The sequence below is a fragment of the Panthera leo genome, chromosome B1 (assembly GCF_018350215.1).
Source record: "Panthera leo isolate Ple1 chromosome B1, P.leo_Ple1_pat1.1, whole genome shotgun sequence".
Classification (NCBI taxonomy): Eukaryota; Metazoa; Chordata; class Mammalia; order Carnivora; family Felidae; genus Panthera; species Panthera leo.
Genome location: NC_056682.1, coordinates 71,654,351 through 71,678,230, shown reverse-complemented (window position 1 = coordinate 71,678,230; position 23,880 = coordinate 71,654,351). Strand labels below are relative to the sequence as shown.

The following is a 23,880-nucleotide window of genomic DNA, read 5'->3' as shown; positions in this document are numbered from 1 at the left end:
TTGGTCATGACTCATGTCTTCTAAGCATGCTTATCAGTCAATATTACCTTTAACGTATCTCTTCTGTAATTAATGTGTACAACAGAATTATATGCATATGGGTGTATAATGAGATTAGAAGTTATTACAAATCCTTGCCTTGTACCAGTAGGTTCTGTAGTTACCTGCTATAGTGCCTGAGGATGTCATCGCCAAATTTGATTCTTTGAGTTGAAGTGTATTTCTGGGAGATCTGTGTAAAATATCTGTACATAAAATATCTTGGGGCAGCAAAGACTATATTGGTCATAGAGGTTTTACATCTGATCATGAAGAAAGATTTCTCAATCTGAGGTAAACATCACATTGAGAAATTGGTTTCCAAGTGGCAACATTTTATATCTATCTATCTATCTATCTATCTATCTATCTATCTATCTATCTATCCATGTATCTATCTATCTATATATCTATGTATACAACCAGTCATATATTTTATAACAGTTTTGATTGCAAAAATTAAAGGGAATATATGTATTTGAGGCATTGTCGGTTACTTTCCTGGCTGAAGGAAACAAGCTTTTCTTAGATTAATTTATAATTTCCCTGATGTACTAAATTCAAATCCTTGAGTAATTGGTGACTGGGTTGCTAAGGTTAACCACTGAATTGACACTACTTAGAAAACCCAAGTGGAATCCTATTTAAAAAAGAAAAAAGAAAAAAGAAAACGGTGTTGCTTCAAAAATATCTACTTTTTTCTAATTTGTAGTGAAAAGAACATCTCCTTATTTCTTTCACTAGTATGTTCACCTTTAAGGGAAGAACGCTTCTCAATCCAAAAGACTTGAAGAGAGTAGAATAAATAATTTACCTATATTCTTTGTAAACACATACCAAGTTGTACAACCATGTGTTGAAAGGGAAGTTATTAAATATTTTCTGCTTCCAGACACCATGGGCAGGGCACTAAGAAAGGGCGCTCTGCCTCTTTTGCAGACAACCCCTCCTCACTGTGTGAGCAATGCCAGAGTCACCTGTAAAAACCCAAAGGGAATAGGAGGGGTTTAGGGTATGGTTTCGCCAATTTCCCAGTTCTCTTTATGGCGTGGCATGTTCATGCTGTTTCTCTTTCTGTAAGGCTGCATTAAACATTATAATTTATTATAGTCATAAAAATCAAGATTTGAGGGTGGATTGGGACCTTCAGAATTCTGATGAGTATTGAACCACTTCCATTTGGTAGCTGATCATGTATGGAAGTTAAATCACTTTTTCCCATGGCACACAATTCATCAGTGGCAGAGCCAAGACTAAAAATGACATATCTGACGTCTAATTATTTTGGTGAATTTGACATCAGATGACCATTCTGAGGGTTAAATACATGGGAAATGCTGGCTGTATATGTAGTTCTTAACATGTAGCAGTGGTGTAGCAAGAACAGGGTGATGGAGTTTCTACCCTGGCTCAATAGTTTTTAAAGCCATAGTTTAGAACTTGGACAAATAAATAATGTTTTCTGGGAAAAACATTTTATCACCGACATTGTCTCAAATTGTGGGCACTTTATTACTGTTTTTACATGGTCTATAAAGTACCCTAGTGTGGATGACTCCCAGTGTCCTACAAATGCTATGCTACAGGTAAGCAGTAAATTAACAATGTCCGTTTAAGTTCCAAATACAATACAACAAACGACCCAACTGCTGGTAACTTTCAGATGAGATTCAGGCCAGAAGCCCAGGGAACACGAGACAGAAATGAGGTTTGAGCATGTACCCTGCCTTTGTCATATAATGAATTTCGTCTCCCAGAGACACCCAAGTTCAGCTTTTGGCTTAGCACTCATAAGAATATAGAAATATGAGACTGGGAGAATAAATAACTTGTTTTTTACAAGCTCATTATATTATATATCCTAAAATGTAATGCCAAATGTTTTATTGGAATAGAGTAATTAAATGTCTTTTAAAAAAATAGCCTCCATTGCTTTATTTAATGTTTGTTATTTTGGATATAAAAGCAGAACTTAGCTAGTCAAATGACCTGGTTTGGCAGAATATTCACTTTTTTTAGCAAACAAACTGGCCCCCACACAGACCCACACTAAAGTTTACAGAGTTCAGCTTCTGTACCAGTTGAAACTAGAGCCTACCTAAGAGCACAGAGAGAAAACTGATTGGCTGATGCAGGGCGAGGAGGATATATAAAAGGCCTCTGTGGAACATCTGGGAAGGTCAGTGATATCACCTGTTCAGAGTCAAACCTTGGAACTTCTCAGACGGTACATTTTCACCATGAGTGGGTGCCCATTTTTAGGAAACAACTTTGGGTGAGTATTTACCTCTATTTTAAGTATGGTTAGGCACTTAGAAATGCCAAGTAAGAACGCTTCAATTTCTGAATTTCAAATGCATTGAAAATTGTCGCCCATATTCTCTTGTTAGAAAATCAACTTTAAAAACAGTAGGAGAATTTTGACTACTCATATTGTTAGTTATTACGCTGTCTCAAGATCTCCTGTTTTCTCCTCACTTATTTAATCTGTAGATGTGCTTTTAAAAAATTGTCCATAGAAGGCAGTGAAGACGACAAATCACAAACCGGTGTGAATAGAGCCAGCAAAGGAGGACTTATCTACGGAAGCTACCTGCATGTAAGTGGGAGAGCCCTTACAGTGTTCAGCCTCCATTGTTGGGTGCTAAATTCCACAAAGTGACATTTTCATGTTTTGGGATTTTTTGTGTTTTTTTTCTCTCAGTCACCAAAAAGTTTTCTGGACCTAATGATATCCCTTTTCATGGAATGTACGCCTTTTCAGCTTTTTAAAGAGTAATTCAAGAGACTCATATGTGAAAATTCACCTCTCTGGCAGAGATACAATAGAAGCAGAGGACATTATCTTGAGCAGAAGAGTGTAAATGATAAGATAAAGTGTAGATAACTGGCAGGCATTTCACAACTTGTGTAAATAAGACATAGTCACTAAATCCCAGCCTAGGTAATTGCGAATGTATCCAGAAAAATTTATTTATTAAATCCTTTATCATAAAGTAGAAATGTTGAAGGTACATGTTTTCTTGAAATCGTTAGTAAATGAAAGAGGGATATTACAAATGAGGTCTTTGGCAATAAGTCTGGGGTCAATTTACAGCGTGTTTGTCTTATATATATATATATTTTTTTAATAGACTTTATTGACAGATTGGTTTCCATACAATACCCAGTGCTCATCCCAACAAGTGCCCTCCTCAATGCCCATCACCCACTTTTCCCTCCATATTTTTTAAGAAGTGAAATATTTAGACCCTGTGATGCTTTCATTGATGGGTTGCTGAGGATGAGCTGATAAAGAATGTTAAGATCTTCTTAGAATAGGCTCTTTAGGGAACAAAAGAGTGGAAGACGAACAGTGAGCTCAGCAAGTGACCAAATTTTTATCATACTCATTTCAAGAGGCAGAGGGATATGATTTCTCAGTGAGTGTAATGGTATTTTTTATGATAGAATCCTACCAAATATAGTTTCTTCTGTAGAGAATAAAAATCATAAATTTAACTCATTCTTTATAAGACTCATGCACTGTTGAAAAAATAGATTGCTTCCTGAGAATTTGGGAACTGGGGAATTTTTTTTCAGTATCGTATTCTACTTTTTTTTTTAAAAATTTTTTTTAACGTTTATTTATTTTTGAGACAGAGAGAGAGAGAGCATGAACAGAGGAGGGTCAGAGAAAGAGGGAGACACAGAATCTGAAACAGGCTCCAGGCTCTGAGCTGTCAGCACAGAGCCCGACGCGGGGCTTGAACTCCCGGACCGCGAGATCATGACCTGAGCCGAAGTCGGACGCTTAACTGACTGAGCCACCCAGGCGCCCCTACTTTTTTTTTTAATGTTTACTTAATTTTGAATGAGAGAGAGTGAAAGAGAAAGAGAGAACGCAAGTGGGGGAGGGGCAGAAGGAAGGGGACAGAGGATTTGAAGGACTCACCCTGACAGTAGTTTCAGTGCAGCAAGCACAATGTGGGGCTTGAACTCATGAACCCACGAGATCATGACCTGAGCCAAAGTTGGATGCTCAACTGACTGAGCCACCCAGGATCCCCTTGTATTCTACTTATTAAAATTAATAAAAAAAACCAAGTTTTACAATTTCAAAATTAATCCTTCTTTTTTAAAATCTTTTTTAGCCTTATTGAAATATAACTGATGTATAACATTGTGTAAATTTGAATTATATAACATGTTAATTTGACACACATATATTGCAAAATGATTACCATCATAGCACTAGCTAACATCTGCATGGCGTCACATAATTACCATTTCTCTTTGTGGTGAGGACATTTAGGACCTACTCTCTTAGCAACAGTTTATTAACTATAATCCCCATGCTATATATTAGATCCCCATGATTTATCCATCTTATGGAAGTTTATACAAAATTGGTCTTTCTATTTTTTGTTTAAAGTTGGAAAAGGTTTTGAACGCACAAGAACTTCAAAGTGAAATAAAAGGAAATAAAATCCATGATGAACATCTTTTTATCATAACTCATCAAGGTAAGTTGAACAAAAGGTTGGACAGTAACTATTCCACAGGCATTTCCCAACAATAATGAGGAAACCTACAATTCTTTTAACTATAAGATGGCTAAAGACTAAAAAATCACTTCTGTTAGAAATCCTTGAGAATATTTTACTGCCAGGTAAATTCTCATCAGGCATCCTTCTAGGGTTTATAACCGTCTTCTTTATGTTTTTTTTTTACTGTTATTTGGATCAGGGAGGACTTTCTCTTTTTCCTAAATCCAAGGAAACTTTCTGTCTCTTGTAATTCACAAAAAAATTGCAAGCTAACAAGTTACTATTTTTCAACTTGGAACTTTAAAAAAACTATTTTCAAGAAATAGATCACTGAAATGTATTGTGACTTTACATAATCGTATATAAATCTGGTACTAAATGTAAATGTTAAATATGCCTAAAATGTATGTTTATTCTCTCCAGACTTCTTACCTCTGGGCAGTGGCTTTTAACATAGGAATCCATGACTTTGGGAGTTTAGAAAGTCCCTGAACTCTTAAAATTGTGTTCAAAATTTCATGAATATGTATCTTAAAGAGGTCCATGACCCCAGAATATTAAAATTTACTCTAAGATTGTTGGTGTCATAATATTGTCGAATGTCGTCTGACCATGACCAACGACTCATGGTAGCCAGTGCCCCATTTCTAACCATGCTTCTTTTTCCTACCAGTTCTTTGTATCTTTTCCTCAAATGGTTGTTTAACTGGCTGGTTAAAATGAGCAAGTCCTCAGAATGAAAAAATAAAGATGGAAAATAAGTGGCTTGATATGTTGTTACTTCTCCTGTTTTCACGTTTACATTTTTATTGGTGACTTAGGCCAAGACAAAATTAGTAGAAGAGGAATTGTGGCAGGGTAGCACAAATTTGGGGACAGAAAATTGTTTAGAATCCCACCTCTACCATTATAAATTGTGTGACTTTGGTCAGGTGTCTTGACCAATGATTCTACTTCTCTGTCTATAAAATGGAGAGAATGACTTTGTCTTCTTGTTCATAGAGTTCTTGTGAAGACGAAATGAGTTAATGTGCCTTGAGCCCTTAGCCCAAGGTATGGCACATAATAAGCATCCAAAAAATGGAAGTATCATTATTTGATAGGGAGACTTTCCTTCCATCCTTCAGCTACAACATGTGGTCAGTGGGTCACAGAACAAGCCACACAAAATAAAACTTGAAAAAAAGATACAGAAACCGATTAATAAACATTTGATTTGTTCTTTGTCCAAATATGAAAATTAAATCCCTGAAGGTCACCTTAAATATAATTTAAAATTATAATTTGATTCCTGTAATTAGTACAGAAACGTACCCTTTACCCAAACAATAGCACCGAATAGAATGCACTAGGAATCTCTAGGATTATTGATATTCTATACTCATGTAACAACTACACTGGCTATTTAATTCATTTATTATGAAAATAATTAGCCATGGTTTATCTTATGCCAAACCCTGTCCTAGGTACTGAGGGGAGCAGAGGAGTATAATGAAGTTTTAGACCATTCATGAGCTTGTGCTCCCATAATATTCTAAGCCTCTATAAACCAAAATTTTGTCATATTCATTAGGTTAGTGGCCATTAATGTCTCAGTTTATAGATGGAGCTGAGTATCACTGCTTTTCCACACACCTTCAGCATCTGAACAGGAAGTTAGAATTAGATTGTGTGTTATATATTAAAAGACCTAGACAACATATTTGTTGAGAGAAATCAAAATAATAATAATGAATATGAAGCTTGCAGATAAAGTGACTGGCATATTAAAACATCGAAAAAAGAAGGCTATGATAACATTATGACTGATACGCATTTTTAGCATAAAATAAGTCTGTATTGGCATTTATTATTTTTAAATGACATTTAATTTTATTTTTTTTTAATTTTTTTTTTTTTAACGTTTATTTATTTTTGAGACAGAGAGACAGAGCATGAACGGGGAAGGGTCAGAGAGAGGGAGACACAGAATCTGAAACAGGCTCCAGGCTCTGAGCTGTCAGCACAGAGCCCGACGCCGGGCTTGAACTCACGGACCGCGAGATCATGACCTGAGCCGAAGTCGGCCGCTTAACCGACTGAGCCACCCAGGCACCCCAACATTTTATTTCTTTTTCAATGTGTTAGCCATATCTTTCATGCGATTCTGGTCAAGAAGTGTCCCATAACTTTTCAATTGACAATGATTTTTCTCGTTGCAGCTTATGAACTCTGGTTTAAGCAAATCCTCTGGGAATTAGATTCTGTCCGAGAGATCTTTCAGAACGGCCATGTGAGTTATTATATCACAATATTAGATTTATATATATATATTTTTGGAGAATGTAGAAAACTACTGTTAATTAGAAAAACTGAATACTAACGAGGGAATTATTACTTAGCAGAAACATTTAAAAAACTTTTCTGAGTGGACACGAATGTAGTGATACTTTCCCCATGCCATTGCTGCCTTCCAGCTACACATGGCTCTAAGGGTCCTTTCAAATTTCAGTTTCAGGCCCCTTGTTTAGAACTTGATTTTTTTTCCCCCTTGAAGAAAGTTGTTATGTATGATGGCAGATTGCCAATATAGCTAATATAGATCCTTTAGTTAAAAAGTATCAGGATTGTATTTCTTTTCTTTTCTTTTCTTTTTTTAATGTTTATATTTGAGAGAGAGAGAGAGACAGAGGGAGAGAGAGAGAGAAAGCATGAGCAAGGGAAGGAGGGCAGAGAGAGAGGGAGACACAGAATCCAAAGTAGGCTCTAGGCTCTCTGAGCTGTCAGCACAGACAGCGATGTGGGGCCTGAACTCACAAACTGTGAGATCATGACCTGAGCCAAAGTCAGACGCTTAACCGACTGAGCCACCCAGGTGCCCCTCAGGATTGTATTTGTAATGAATATTTGCTGTAGGAAGATAGGAACAATGATGAGGAAGTGAAACAGTAAGAAAGGAAGAGGCACGAAGAGAGTAGTAGAAGAAAGAAAAAGAGAAAAGAGAAGAGGAAGAAGGGAATACAGAGGGAAAGCCTGGAGAGGCTCAAGAGTGGGAGGAGAGCAGAGCAGAGCTGAAGGGCACTTCTCCACCTCCAAGCCTGCCTCTTGCTCCCACACACCTTCCCCAAGCAGCACACAGCCTGAGGTCCTTGCCTTTGAGCCCCCGCTCCTAGAGAACTCTGCACAGACAGTACTCTTCTTACACATATGTATACAATTCCCATTTATGTTAATGACAACTTCTGGGCCCTCAGTAAAGAGCAGATTTGTCAAGGTGTTGCTTAACCCTAACACAGAAGTGTCCATGTTTCTTTGACCTGTATTTCTAGAAACAAACTAAGAGAGAAATTTACCTTGAAATCATTGGACATTGGGTTCCAAAATTGACTTCTCACTTGCTTCCGTATAATTTTCTATTTTATTTTAAAAAAAATTTTTTTTTAACGTTTATTTATTTTTCAGACAGAGAGACACAGCATGAACGGGGGAGGGGCAGAGAGAGAGGGAAACACAGAATCGGAAGCAGGCTCCAGGCTCTGAGCCATCAGCCCAGAGCCCGACGCGGGGCTCGAACCCGCCGACCGCGAGATCGTGACCTGAGCCCAAGTCGGACGCTTAACCGACTGAGCCACCCAGGCACCCCTAATTTTCTATTTTAAAGAAAGACTAATGGGAGTGCCTGGGTGGCTCAGTCGGTTGAGCGTCTGACTTCGGCTCAGGTCACAATCTCATGGTTTGTGGGTTCAAGCCCCACGTTGGGCTCTGTGCTGACAGCTCAGAGCCTGGAGTCTGCTTAGGAATCTGTGTCTCCATCTCTCTTTTCATCTCCCCCACTCACAGTCTATCTCTCTCTGTGTCTCAAAAATAAATAAACGTTGAAAAAAAAAAGACTACCGATTCCAATTTTGCACACAATCTTTGCACACAACTTATAGTTGCTATTCATATTCAATATATATGGATGGCAAATGTTAATTCCAGTGTTCCTCTTTAAAATAGAGAGAAAGTTAATAGGAATGCACTGTGGTTTGTAGTCTATCTTGTATCTTCTAGAAATCAGAACCGATTACTCGATGTTTCATTTCTTAACTCTCAGGTTAGGGATGAAAGGAACATGCTTAAGGTTGTTACTCGAATGCACCGAGTGGCAGTGATCCTTAAGCTACTGGTGCAGCAATTTTCTGTTCTGGAAACGATGACAGCCTTGGACTTCAATGATTTCAGGTGTGTACATGTGGCTTTGTAATAATGCAGCGCGGTTTACCTTTCCATTCCAGTGGGGTAAGAAGAGAACATGTGTGCCATGTGCTGTGTGAGTAAGGAGCCCGTCCTCCTGACCCTGCGTCACTATAAACATGCGGGGATCTTAATCTCAAAGCATTTGAGAAGTTATTAAAAATAATTCATCACTCACTTTTACATATGGGCACAATATTATGATCGCTTAATTTCAATTCATTTTTTGTGCCCTGTTTTTATCTCAAAAGAACGTTACACTTGATCTTAGCCAAAAGGCCAAGAAGCCACTGCAATGAATTTTAGACAACTTATCAAAATAGCTAACGTGGCTGATACAATACATACAACTAAATTAAAAAGAAATTAAAAACTAAAAATAAAAGAGAAACAAGAGTTGATGGGATGCCTGTCAGCAAAACTGTCAGTTTAAGTTATGAATTGAACTATAAATGTTAGCTCTGCATTTCCAGGCGGCCAAAGCCATATTTATACTTTTTAAAAGGCTTTTTTCATGCCAAAATTTGAGAAGAGATTTTCTTTAAGAGTACCAGGTGAATTTAATGATGTAATAGGCTGTCTCCAACATGTGTGACAGTCAGGGGTTTAAAAATCCCTTGTGGTGGATTTAAAAATTTGAAGTCTTACAACCAATTAGATGAAGGAAGCTTAGAAGGATGGAAGAGTTTGGGTGGTTGTGGGGTGGGAGTAAGAACATTTTTTGATTGCCTGTTTTGTGTGAGGCAATATCTCATTTGTTTTACTGGTAGGATCTCGTTGGTATACTTAATACTAGGTAGTGAGATCAATAATAACATCCAAGAATATAAATTTTAAGAGGGATTATATTTATAAAGAATCTTTCAGCGCTATAGAATAAAAATATTGTTCAATGTACACCTGTCTTTACCTTAGGAAACAAATTGGTACACAAACACATAAACATATATGTATCTATACGTGTGTGTGTTTTATATATATATATATATATATGTTTATATATATATAAAACACACACACATATATGCCATTTCCCAAACGATATAAACATGCCATCTTTAAATTGATTAACTGACAGCAACAGTGATGTTTAGGTAGCTCAGTTTTCTTTCTTTGGGAAGATCAAACCCCAGGTCCAACTCTAGGCAGTTATGTGTTCTCGGTGATGTCCAAGAGAGTAAAACTAATGATCTCTCACAACAGAAGAAAGCATTACAGTGATTTATAATGTCAACTCCTGTCATCTTTCTTTTCTCTTCCCTTCCTCCTTTTATTCTCAAAGAGAGTACTTATCTCCAGCCTCAGGCTTCCAGAGTTTGCAATTCCGACTGTTAGAAAACAAGATAGGTGTTCTTCAGAGTTTGAGGGTCCCTTACAACAGAAGACATTATCGTGATAACTTCAGAGGAGAAGATAATGAACTGCTACTTAAATCCGAGCAGGAAAAAACACTACTTCAACTAGTGGAGGTACATGCTCAAATACTGTCTCTAAAGTCTCACTCCCCACATCTTGTTAATTGCGCTTCTGCTACATCGAAGTTTTAAAACTCAAAGGTTTTGTCACATTCATGGTAAATAAGAACAGAAAGACTTTAAAGGAATGCTTCAACTCAAGTAATTGAAATATTTAAACTATTAAGAACTCCCTTGAGAATTTCAGAAATATTTATATAACAACTCTATGTTAATATTTAATCACCTTCTTATCTTATAAAACAATTCCTTTAAACAACCCTGCTAAACAACATTTAACTAGCTGATTTTAACACCGAGTGTAGTTAATTATTCAGTGAGCTTTATTCTCTAAAATATTCCATTATTGAAAAGTTCCACAAGTTGTGTGTTTTTCTCAATTAAACTAAATTACTAAGAGTATAATCTTCAGAATTTGTTCCTTTCATATCTTAATTCCCCATGGGTCTATAAAAGGTCTTGAGGGATTACTGTTTTTTCACAAGTAAATTATTAAATAAAGATTATATGGTCTTGATTTCCTTCACAAGGGTTTTTCCTTTGCAAATTAAAAATTTCTTTTAGTGACTTATACTTTGCACACTGATCCCCTGGGTATTGTAAATGTGGACTTAGGTTAATATAGTATATATAACTCCAAATAACAGCTCATAAAGATACGGAGGGAAAGAGTCACAAAGTTAATTTCAAAACCAAAAATAGGTCAGATGAGAATCCATAGGTGCACAAATTTTGTTTCATTTCTACATTAAAAAGTCTTGTATATGTAAAAAAAAAAAAAAAAAGGTTTGTGGACTCTTAAAATAACTGAGTGTTTAGTTGATTTCAGATTTCAAAGTTGCCTAGATACCATGCTCCTACATTTAGAAGAGATCATATGATATGCATGTCATAATTCCTTCATATCCTAAGACATAAGGTATTTTGAGAATAAACCAGAAGACTTCATTAAAACAACATTTAGATATGTTCATAGACTTATAGAACAAAATTGGAATTTCTGTAATAACACATTTCTTAATAAATACAGAGTAAATATTATTAATATGATTGCTTTAAAGATTAAGAAATGAAATGTAATAAATTGCTATTCATTAAATGAATAAATTTAAGGGAAAGAGAAATATTTATATACAAAAAAACTTATGACATATTTCCTATTTCAAGTTCATAATTGTTAAGTACAATGTATTTTATATATTTGAAATTTTATAATATATTTACTTAAAAAAAAATAATACTTCAGGCGTGGCTGGAAAGAACACCAGGTTTAGAGCCACATGGATTTAACTTCTGGGGAAAGCTTGAAAACAACATTCTCAAGGGCCTGGAAGAAGAATTCACAAGAATTCAGGTATTTATGATGCCATAAGTAAATATATTTACTACAGATGAAGTATTGAAAATTTTATTTAACAAATCCCTAATTTTCTTTTAAACGTTCATTTTTCTTATATTCTTTTTCTTTCACAAATGCATCTACACAAAATATATTACATGGTTGATTTTATTTTATTTATGTACAATAGAAATTAAAGTAATAAGTTCATTCTGGGCAAGATTTTGTGTTTGATAAATATATAAGATTAATAGACCTTTTTTATTTCTATCAAAAATTTCATATCATGACCAATTCTAGACAGAAGTAGGCTCACAAAAGACCGGTCAACCAAAGATATCCTGGGTCCTTCTTAACTGCTGTCAGTTACAAATTTCTTTCACTTGAGAAAGATACTGTTGATTCCTCATTTCCCTCAAGCTACAGCCCCTCTGCCACCGTCCTCTCTTCATTACTAAATTTCTTGAAAGAATTATTTCAATTCTATGTCTGGAGAGGCTGTATCTGGAGAAGCTATATCAGGTAGCGCTTACAGCAGGGACGTTGAAATCTCATTGTATGGGTTCAAGTCCCACCTTCACCTCTTAATAACTGTAACATTGAACTTCTTCTGTTACTTAACCTCCCTTTGCATCACTTTCACTAATGGTAAAACAGAAAATAAGAGTATCTACCTAGTAAAACAGAAAATAAGAGTATCTACTTTGTAGAGTTATTATGAGCATTTATTAGATTAATATTGGTAAGGTATTTAGAACAGTAGTTAGCATAATTATTTCTTTTTCTTTCGTCTAATCCTCAACCCAGACCAGTCTATCTTCTTGTCCCATCATTCACAGATGGCCTCTAGGTATGTAAATTCAATGGCCATTTTTAATTTACTTCATCTCCTAGTGGCATTCAATAATAATGACTACTTATTCTTACTTGAATATTTTTTCCCCCTTGGATTTGGTACATAACATTCAGTCTTCCTTTAATTCTATGGCCCTATTGTCTTGATTTGTTTCCTTTATTGGCTCATTTTTCTTTCTCAGACCTGTGGGTGGTGGGATTTCACAATGCATTGGCTTAGACCCCTGTATTCCCTCTACTCTTTCCCTAGATGAACTCATTTATACCCCCTGTTTCAATAGTTACTACTATGCCAATAACTCCCAAACATTTATCTCCAGCATTGATATCTCCTTTCATTTCAAATTACATATTTGACACCTTACTTTATAATTTCCTCCTAGTCCTCTCAAAAACATAATGATAAAACCAAACTTAAAAACAATTTTCTCTTCCTTCCTCTCTCATGTCAACTTAGTCTTCTACAAGTTGAAGAAGTTGTTCTCTTATAAACCATCTTGTTTGTCCAGTCTGAAATGTACAATTGATCTTTGGTGCCTCCCTCTTGCTCAATCACTTCTTCAAGTTATCACCAAATCCTACCAATTTTACCTTCTAAATAGCTCTCAGATATCTCCATTGAATGTACCACCACCAATCAAGTGCAAACTGCTATTACTTTTCACCTGGTCTTACAATATTCTCTCAACTATTCTACACTTCTCCCCAGTATGACTCCATCCCAATCTATTCTCCATACTGCAGTTGAAACAATCTTCTCAAAGGGCAGAACTGATCACATTTTGCTTTTGCATGAAACCTATGTCTCCCTATTGTTTTTAAAATGAAGATAAACGTCTTTAACATAGTCTTCAAGGTGTTTTCTGATCTCATGTTGTCCAACCATACTGAATTTCCTTAAGTTGAATTTAGTTCTTTGAATTTACCACCATTTCACAGTCTTTTTATATGTTTTTCTCTGGGCTTGGAATATTCGTCCGCAGGTGACTCCTTCCCATTCTGCAGGTTGTGGCTCAAGGAAAACTCCTTCAGAAAGATCTCCCCTGACCTCCTCATTACTATAATTAATCATGGCCTTATGCTTCTCCTGTATGCTACTATCAATGTTTGCAATGTAATGCCCAGGTGACTATTTGTGTGTCTTATTCCCATCAGATAATATGCGCATGAGATCAGGGAACTCAATTTTTTAAGTGTATTTATTTAATTTGAGAGAGAGAGAGAGAGAGAGAAGAGAGAGAAGGTGAGGGGCAAAGAGAGAGAGGGAGAGAAAGACAATCCCAAGCAGACTCCTCACTGTCAGCACAGAGCCCAATGCAGGGCTCAAATGCACTATTGTAATATCACGACCTGAACTAAAACCAAGAGTCAGACACTTAACCAACTGAGCCACCCAAGCGCCCAAGGAACTCAATTTTTACTCACCTTATCTCTATCACCTTAGCATGACATTTACTAAATAAATGAATAATTAACTGACAATCATGTGCCTACAAGTTCTTACCACATGAGCCATCATTCAGACAAATGGAAAATAATTGAGTTAACTAATTTTTGTGTCCGCTCAATTAATTGAGTTGTAAGTAAAGCATTTGTTGGAGGCAGAAGAGTAAGAATTTCCTGAAATGAATCAATAGATATCAAATGAACAAATATCTGAGGGTGAAAAGTATCTAAGAAATTATATTTATAAAATACTGAGTATAGAATATTAATAGAGCTAATAGTTTTTCTGACTGGAAATTCTTAACTTTTCCTTTATTTCCTTTCCTGTGATAAAAAACTGTTGTCTAAAATTAGATCATTACCGACTACTCGTAGTTACTTCCGGTTTTGCCCAATCTGAGTCCATTTCTCATGATATTGATGAAAATCTCTCATGAGGTTAACAAATCACGTAAACTTAAATAAAAGGATAGAACCAGTGAGTGTCAAGAAGACCCATGTCATAATTTGTTGTGATATTAGATGTTAGGATAAGTTTTCCAAGTATACCCTTTCTGCTCCTGGTGAGTCTATTTCTCACAAAAGATGTTTTCCAAAATAAGAATCTATGATCTCTCTTGGGAATATTAATGCAATATTTCTCCTAAAGGCTAAGGAAGAATCGGAGGAAAAGGAGGAACAAATGGCTGAATTTCAGAAACAAAAAGAGGTGTTACTCTCCTTATTTGATGAGAAACGTCATGAACATCTCCTCAGTAAAGGTATTTTATTCTAAGGATCCTTTTCCCGGAATGTATGACTGTGAGCTCAAAATATCAAACCTCATGTGGGGGAAATAAAATGAAAATTTTTATTCCACTTACAGAAACAAGAACTGGGTTCATTTTATCTGTTACAACCTTATGAATAAGTTCACATGCTCAGTTCATCTTAAAGACTTTAGTCAGAAGCTTTCGGTAATATGCATCAGCCGCCGCTGGATACCAAGAGAAATTGCATATGAGTTTGCAATTAGTTCACAGCCTAATAGGGATGGAAATGAAGACAATCGGTGTAATTGTAAACAGTACAGTAGCAGCAGGAGACCAAAAGAATAACTATTGTGAGGGCTGGGGTGGCTTGCCAGAGGAAAGAAGTTTCCCAAGCAGACCAGGGAAAGCACATATTTAGCCCCTCTGGCATAATTAACATTGGGCTATTATTTTCTGAAACCAATTGACCAGTATAATCAATACTTTCATTATATAACTCTTTTATATGTTTAGAATTTTTGTGTTCATTTGTATTTGGACCTTTTATTATAAAGTACTTATAAGCCTTACAAGTTATAAACTTATATAAGTGAAGTGTTTTATATATATATATATATATATATATATATAGGCAGAATAGAAGTAAATATTAATTTTTATAACATTAGTATAAGGCATACGAGTATATGAAATTAGTATGAAATTCTGCAAACTTCAATGTTGTTAGGCCCAGTTTTCTATAAAACCTCTGTAAAGAATAGCAAAATTTTGTTTTTCTGCCGATAGAGCAAAGCCTTTTATTAGAGCACACATATAAGATTTTGTTTTATGTTTTACTTTACTTTTGAGAGAGAGAGAGAGAGAGAGAGAGAAAGACAGAGTGGGAACGAGGGAGGGGCAGAGAGAGAGAGAGGGAGGCACAGAATCCGAAGCAGGCTTCAGGCTCTGAGCTGTCAGCGCAGAGCCAGATGTGGGACTGAAACTCACCAGCAGCGAGATCATGACTGAGCTGAAGTCAGATGCTTAACCAACTGAGCCACCCAGGCACCCCTATGAGATTTTATATAATGGTTGTACTCCTTGAAGCTGAGTGATTTTAAGTAATCTAAGTGATTTTAAGTGAATCAGAAAATTACTTTCAAATGAACCTCAGAATGAATCTTATTTAACTTTTTTAAAAGTAAGTCATTTTACGATTTGACTTGAAAAATAGATTTATTTTATCATGGAAGTTAAGTGTTTTCTGTATCAAGTTTTCCTAATATGATATTTAAAGGTTTTGAAAATTTAAAGTGCATATATATTACATATATATTTAAAGTGTATATATGTATAATATGTATAACATATGTATTTAAAGTATGTATATATATATGTTTGCTTTTTAAAATCTAAGGAATAAAAAATTTAAATAAAACTTTACATTTAAAACTTAATTATTTAAGGTGATGACCAAAATTAATATGACTGACCTAAATTTCTCATTAAATTAAAACTTGCTATGTATCTTACAGGTGAAAGAAGACTGTCATACAGAGCACTTCAGGGGGCCTTGATGATATATTTTTACAGGTAAAAGCAAATTAGAAGAGTAGAAGCAGAAATTGAGGAGTGGATACAGATAACACAAAAAGTATAAAGCTTATTTTTTCAGCAGTCAATTCAATATGTAGCTATGCCATTTATTTCTATTTTCTTCACATGTTCTGTATGTTTTTTATTGTAAATGTTGTTAATAAATATTTAGAGCATAAAAAAAAAAAGTATAAAGCTTAGGTGCCTGGGTGGCTCAGTTGGTTAAGCATCTGACTTCGGCTCAGGTCATGATCTTGTGGTTCGTAAGTTCAAGTCTTAAGCCTGCTTCAGATTCTGTGTCTCCCTCTCTCTGTCCCTCTCCCACTCACACTCTGTCTCTTTCCCTCTCTCAAAAATAAATAAACATTAGAGCATAGAGCTTATAAATTGCAATCATAGTTTTAAAAAGTCATTTAGTTTGGGGTAAAACTTAGAAAATAATTGTGAAACTTCACTAGTTTTTTCTTTTAGATAGTATGAGTATAATTTTATCCCTATAGTGGGCAGAAATATACATATATACACACACTAGTTAATTAAACATCTTTGTAATGAAATTCCACAATACATCATATGACGTTAAGTGTCCTAAAAAGCCAAAGTGTAATCTACCTCAGAAATTCGGTCATAAAATGTGTCCCATCATTACACAAGGTTGTGGAGTTATTCCTATCTTATGAAATTAAAAAAACAAGTGGGTAAAGTGAAAACACCTTTATAAATTGTTCTCTTTATCCTGCAATTTCAAGTAAAATTGTCTTCACTGTCTGAAGTGTTTGAGGTTTCCCTTAAATGTCCACCTACTCCCATAACATGTGTATAAAGGCCTCATCTTCATGTGTCATAACTTAAATGTGTCAGAACAATGGAGAACACACTAGCAAACATTAAAAACAGCAACAAAAGTAAAATCTCTGTTTACTGGGCCTCTTACTTGTATTTATTTGATTTTTTTAATCTTCTTAAATTCATTTCTTCAGAAATATCAATAAAATCTTTGACTCTTTTCCTAAATTCCTACTAAATCTGTGCCATTCAAGTTCACGCCTTGGAAGCAGAAAATGTACTGAGATTTGTTGAATGATTAGAAGAAAGGACAAAACATATAGATTAGAGGAAATAAAGGGCAGTTTTTGTTTTTGTGTTTTGATATCTTTGCCCAGAAGAAGTTTTTGAGTGGTATTAGCTGGTGAATCTGAGATAGTGTATATTTACCGTTTAATAAGAATCAGTGTTAGCTGTGACTCTGACTGTTACTTCATGTACATTATATGGAATATTCTAGACTCTTTACACAAATGCTGTAAAATGAGCAGTAGTATCTTCATTTTTGAGATGAAGAAACTAAGACTGAGTAATCCAGAGCTGCTACAGCTCTTAAGAGGCAAAGTTCACATTTGTTTCTGGGGCCAACAGATTAGAAAACTCCTGCCCCTCTGAACACCCTGGATTTGCTTCAATAGACTTATTATTTCTCCTTTAGGGAAGAGCCTAGATTCCAGGTCCCTTTTCAGTTGCTGACTTCTCTCATGGACATAGACGCACTCATGACCAAATGGAGATGTAAGTCTGCCCACACCTCCCAACACTACCACCCAGCCTCGATAATCCTTTTCCCCATCCTGTTTCTTTACTCCTTTTCTCTGTCTGCTCCTGTTCCCACTATCTTTTCTTTCCTCCTTTGTGTGGGAATGAGGTTTTGTTTTTTTTTTTTAATCAGCCCGAGTTTGTTCTTTCTTTCTTTCTTTCTTTCTTTCTTTCTTTCTTCTTTCTTTCTTTCTTTTTCAAATCAGCCCAATTACTCTCTTCCAGGGCCATTTACCTGGTACACAGAGCAGGCACAACACCTAGGGCCCAGAGTACCTTTAGGGGCCCATGAAAATGTATTATTTAATAATCAGAAGAAAAAGTTAACTATAGGTTAAAAGAAGTGTCTTAATATATAACCACAACTTATTCAGCTTTAAGCCAACACAATTTTAAAATATAATTTTATACACATGCACATATATACATATGTATATGTTCATATATATAGGCATATGTGCATGTGTGTATATATACGTATATATGTACATATGTACATATATATGCACACATATACATATATACATATATGTATATACATATATACATGCATATACATATATATGTATACATACATATATACATATATGTATACATACACATATATACATATATATACACATATATACATATATACACACATATACATATATATATGTATACATATATATACATATATATATGTATATATATACACACATATATATGTGTGTGTATGTGTGTGTGTGTGTGCGTATTTCACGGAAGAAGGGACCCATGCGTGAAGACAAAAGTGGCAAGAGCTCCTGAAAGTCATAATGCGGCCCTAAGCTTCCCTATTGTGTTCGCAGGCTAAACATAATGATGGATGGAGTCATATGCATGTAACCTGAACCAAGTGGGGTGCCAGGCAACCTACAGGTTTCATCTGGCTCTCACACGTAAACCTTCCATATGGCTAAGTGATGATAAGGTGTGAACCTTTTCTCAGAAGCAGTAATCATTACCAGCCCCTTGTTTTTAGACCACTGTGGAACTAAAGGCAGAAAAATATCCATGGAGTTAATTTGTGTGTTTGCCTAGATAACCACGTGTGCATGGTGCACAGAATGCTGGGCAGCAAAGCTGGCACTGGTGGGTCCTCTGGTTATCAGTATCTGCGCTCAACAGTCAGGTAAGATGGGGAAATTCACCTGCTTTTCTTGGTGGAAGTCACTGATTTTTTGTTTCTTCGCATACATGTGCATTACCTAGGAAATGTGATTCATACTTGCTCCCATCTGAACCGCTGACAACACATTCATGCTGGCTAGATTAAGGTATTCCTATTAGAGAGGTCGTTGTAAAAATCCTTAGTCCTGGAAGTTCATCCTGAGATGAGATGGGGCAAGGTACCAGTGGCTGCATGACCTGTGAAGATATGAGGGAGTTCATCCACATAGGAATGTTTTCAACTCATTCTGGCCCAAGTTTGGACTAGACTCAAACACTTATCATTCATTCCACTAATGTCCTCGTGCCCAGGTGAATGACACAGTGAAAAAATAGTTTGTTCCCTGGTATGACTATTTTCTAAAAACTATTTCCATCTACTCCAGAGAGTGCCCAGAGAGTATTTACAAGAAAAGGGGTCAATATTTATTTAGCACTTAAAACATGCTAGAGAGATTTCTAGGACATCTGTGTTCTTAACTCACTTAATGTTCACAATATTATAGATGGATATAGAGATAGACATATATGAAAACAGGGAAACTTGCAAAGCTCTTTGGGAAAGGAGAATCAGCTCCAGAATAAATAGATATTCACATTTAGTCCCCAAAATTCTTTATATTGTACATGGCTTTCATCCCTATTCATCCCTATCCCGATTTCAGATTGACAAGTTATAAAACATGCATGTTCAATTTTTCATCATTTTTATAAATTTTCACTTTCCCTAGGAATAAACTCTAGACTAAAAGATTTATAAGATTCATAGGTTTGAATTTTCACAGTCCTTACAATACCTTCTCTTTCCCTGGGGATACATTCTCTAAGCATGAAACAGAACATGATTGCCTGTAGGACATGAACCCCCACATCAGTGGGTGGTGGGAATAATTAACACAACTAGCATTTCTAGCGTGTCATGATCTCATTATGTCTTTACAAAAGCCCAGTCAGAGGAAGGGATTGTAGTTTTTATTTTACAGAGTTAGGGACCAAGACGCTGAGGTTTAGACAACTTGTCCAAGATCACACGAGTTGCAAGTGACAGAGCAGAACTTGAACTCTAGTTTGACCTCAAAGGCAAATGCTCTTCTGCTATAAAACTGCAACAGTTAGGGGCGCCTGAGTGGCTCAGTCGGTTGAGTGTCCGACTTTAGCTCAGGTCACGATCTCGCGCTCCGTGAGTTCAAGCCCCGGGTCGGGCTCTGGGCTGATGGCTCAGAGCCTGGAGCCTGCTTCCGATTCTGTGTCTCCCTCTCTCTCTGCCCCTCCCCCGTTCATGCTCTGTCTCTCTCTGTCTCAAAAATAAATAAACGTTAAAAAAAACAAAAATTAAAAAAAAAAATAAAAAAAAAATGTCAGTATTAAAAAAAAAAAAAACTGCAACAGTTAAAACGTTTGACACACACAAGAGCTATTATAAATGTTAAAACCACATTTATAGACATTTATTATGAATCTAAGATGGTACTTCAATTTATTAATCCATTCATGTCAGTTACTTGACAGCTATTTGGCAGGTGGAAAATATTTTCTGATGAACAACTAAGAATTTTGTATGTTTTCATTTTTTAAAATTTTGCATACCCTCCTTTAAAAGTCAGACACAAGAACACACCCTTATCTTTATGAAGGTAGCATGACAATCATAAGACTAGGTTTTAATCTGAACCAACTTGGTCAGGATCAACGAAACATGTAATACTGTTTTATGGCATGAACTTTGGATATGGAATGAAAATAAGGCCATCTTAATGATTATACTCCTTAATTATATATATGTATATGTTTATATAATACATAAAATGTAATTTATAATATATAAACATAATATTAAATACTAATTATGGCAAAAATCATGAAATTTTTTTGTTGAAAAACTTTAAATATTTCATGTCAATGAATCTACATCTGTATATTTGTGTTTTTCCAGTGACAGGTACAAGGTATTTGTAGATTTATTTAATCTTTCAACATATCTGGTTCCCCGACACTGGATACCGAAGATGAACCCAATTATTCATAAATTCCTTTACACGGCTGAATATTGTGACAGCTCTTACTTCAGCAGTGATGAATCAGATTAAACTCATCTCCAAATCTATGAAGATATCGATTTCTCAGTCTGTGTTTTTTAAAATTTTCTATGAGTTGTCATGATACATCAAGACTCCTAATGTAATATATGTATATATATATAGGTAAGCATTGTGGTGCTCTGATTCAATTCTGTAAATAATTTTATTAACTCATTTTTGTAATAATGAATTAAAGAAATTAATTCAGCTGAATTGTAACATTGTACGTAGAAGGTTTTCCTATTAAAACCTCAATGTCCCCTAATAATTACACCTTAAGGTAAACCATTTAACATAATAATCATTATCTCATTTCGTACTTTAATAAGCTTGAAACTTCAGCAATTTCAAATACTTTGTGCAATAAAATGTGTCATTCTACACAGAGTTGTACAATCAAAAAGTTTAAGAGATATTTTGCCATATATTGTTTTGGAAACATTGCTCGTATTTATTAGGACTCTCGATGACCAATGACAGAAATCTGAAGCTTGCCCAGAGGGGACTTGGCAATTACTCCACTAGCTCAAAGGATTGAGAGGAGCCTGGGGATGCATCCAGTTCCTGGAGTACCATATTCCTGGAACTTCTGAGGATCCTGTGTGTCTCATCTCTTCTTTTCTGTAGGTGTTGGCTTTATTCTTCCCTGTTGTAGGCCAGCTCCTTCCTCGGGCAAGGTTCCTGCTTCCAGCACCTCTAGACCAGAAAGGCAAAGGTGCTTTCCCCAGTTCCAGTGCTCGTGGTCTGGGAGGTATAGTCAACACAGGATTGAAGTGGACATGAGTGATAGTTCCCTGAACTTTCCAGAAGAAGGGAGGAGAAAATAGACTAAACAGTGATTCAGTTCATTTCTAGTAAGTATTAGACCAAGAGTTTAGATCAGACAGGAGCTTTATTCTTTTTCTATATTGGCCTGGATATTGGCAATACTTAGTTAAATTTCTTTTATGAAGGGAGTGCAAAATATTATCAAAGGAATTTAAATGCCTATCAGCCTTGACCTAGGGTGGTTATCTATAAACAAGCCGCAAATTCTTGATGAAATTGAACTATTCTTTGGTCTCAGTTACAAGTTTTTTCTTATAAGGATCACATCTAGTTTGTCTCTGGACAATTACATAGAATGGCTTTTACTTACAAGGCCCTAGCATGTTTGTGTGTGTGCGTGTATGTGTGTATGTGTGTGTGTGTACATGGGCACATGTACATAGTACCTGATTGTGGCTAAGCTGAAAATTATAGAGACAAGTAAAATGGTGGCTAAAAGCAATGGCTTGGGAGCTTGGGAGCAAATTCTGGCACTGCCATTTATTAACTATCTGCTCTGGCACAAATTCCAGTTTAAGCCCCAATTGACTATCCATATGACAGGGATAGAAATACTTACCTCAACTTTTGCTTTTCTCATGCAGTAATGAAAAAAAAAATACATTAACAGACGCTCTGTCACCAAGATGCCTTGGAATCTTAGAATGAATGCTATTTGTAAAGGTTTATTCTTTTAACAGACTAAATGATTTGACTTAGCTCTTTTTATTTTTACTTCTTGGTGGGATTAAACTATAGAGTTGTAAGAGTTTTGTTTTTTGTTTTTTTTCCAAAGAATATATTAGTAATTCTTAATGTAAAGTCAAAACAATTTATAATGCCAGTTTCTACCTGGGCTCCCATTCAAACTTGTTTCTAGTGTTAATGATAAGGATCCACTTCAAATTAAAATTTTTAAAGGGGATGCAGAGTTTGTATAAAGTTGTGTAATTTGGTATTCACTTTGAGATCTTTAGTATTTCCCTTTGTGAAATCACACCCAGGAACATCTTGATGATTTTCATTGTGACTCCCAATTATTATGTGAAAATTTCATTGCTTTTCTTTTAGTCTCACTGGGTGAACTTCAAGTAGCTAGTTAGGGCTGGAGCATGGCACAGGCCCATGTAGAACAGCAGAGACTGAGGTGAAGAAGGTAGAAAAGGGGCTTCTTTGTGAAAAGTATTTAAAAGAGTTGGCATGTTATCTTTTTTTTTTTTTTTTTAACGTTTATTTTGAGACAGAGAGAGACAGAACATGAACGGGGGAGGGTCAGAGAGAGAGGGAGACACAGAATCCGAAACAGGCTCCAGGCTCTGAGCTGTCAGCACAGAACCTGACGCGGGGCTCGAACTCACGGACCTCAAGATCATGACCTGAGCCAAAGTCGGATGCTTAACTGACTGAGCCACCCAGGTGCCCCAAGAGTTGGCATGTTATCTTTTAGGCATTACAGAGCTCCCCAACTGTTTAAAGCAGGGGAATAACATGATAATAATGTCTCACAGAAATGCAAATCCAGGGAACATACGGTAAATCGATGATAATAACATCTGTCAGAATCACCTGGAGCACTAATTAAAACAAAGTGTTTCGTAAGTCCTCAAGTGGCTTCTGGTCTAGGGACTATACTTTGAGAACCCGTGTATTAAGGGACATGGGGTCTGGTAAGTAGACTACTGACTAGTGGAGATAAGACATTTCTAAAGAACATGCATCTAGGAAAGGATGGTAGAAATGGAGAGGAGGTAGGTGGTTAAGTGATGGGTTACTAAAGTGTAGCTGACCTGATTAAATATCTAAAATTTCCCTCACTGTGTTTGATTGGGTGATTACATAATGTTGATGATGTTAACCAAATAGAGACTCTAGGAGGTGCAGACATTATTTTTGTTTCATTTCGTTGTGTTTTGTTTTGTTTGTTCTTTGAAGGAGGGAAAGGGGAATAATTTTGGACACATTGAGGTTAAGGTATCTATGGAGAAAACCAAA

The 23,880-nt window shown here is 35.8% G+C and overlaps 1 protein-coding gene across 1 annotated transcript; it reads left to right on the top strand.

The window, feature by feature from the left end:
- The first annotated feature begins 2,244 nt into the window (after positions 1–2,244).
- Positions 2,245–22,600, top strand: TDO2 (tryptophan 2,3-dioxygenase). Its single transcript, XM_042933905.1, has 12 exons — positions 2,245–2,314; positions 2,533–2,638; positions 4,454–4,544; positions 6,770–6,840; positions 8,644–8,771; positions 10,066–10,252; positions 11,505–11,612; positions 14,548–14,659; positions 16,165–16,222; positions 17,709–17,788; positions 18,875–18,965; positions 20,937–22,600. Exons 1-12 carry the CDS (start codon positions 2,280–2,282, stop codon positions 21,088–21,090), a joined length of 1,221 nt encoding a protein of 406 aa, XP_042789839.1. The 5' UTR covers positions 2,245–2,279; the 3' UTR covers positions 21,091–22,600.
- Positions 22,601–23,880: the final 1,280 nt, after the last annotated feature.

Bases quoted from the DNA above. Each gene is read 5' to 3' on its own strand.
- TDO2 (XM_042933905.1), top strand. From the start codon at position 2,280: ATGAGTGGGTGCCCATTTTTAGGAAACAACTTTGG. The intron at 8,772-10,065 runs GTGTGTACATGT...TTATTCTCAAAG, and splicing joins TTGGACTTCAATGATTTCAG to AGAGTACTTATCTCCAGCCT. The intron at 16,223-17,708 runs GTAAAAGCAAAT...TTTCTCCTTTAG, and splicing joins TTGATGATATATTTTTACAG to GGAAGAGCCTAGATTCCAGG.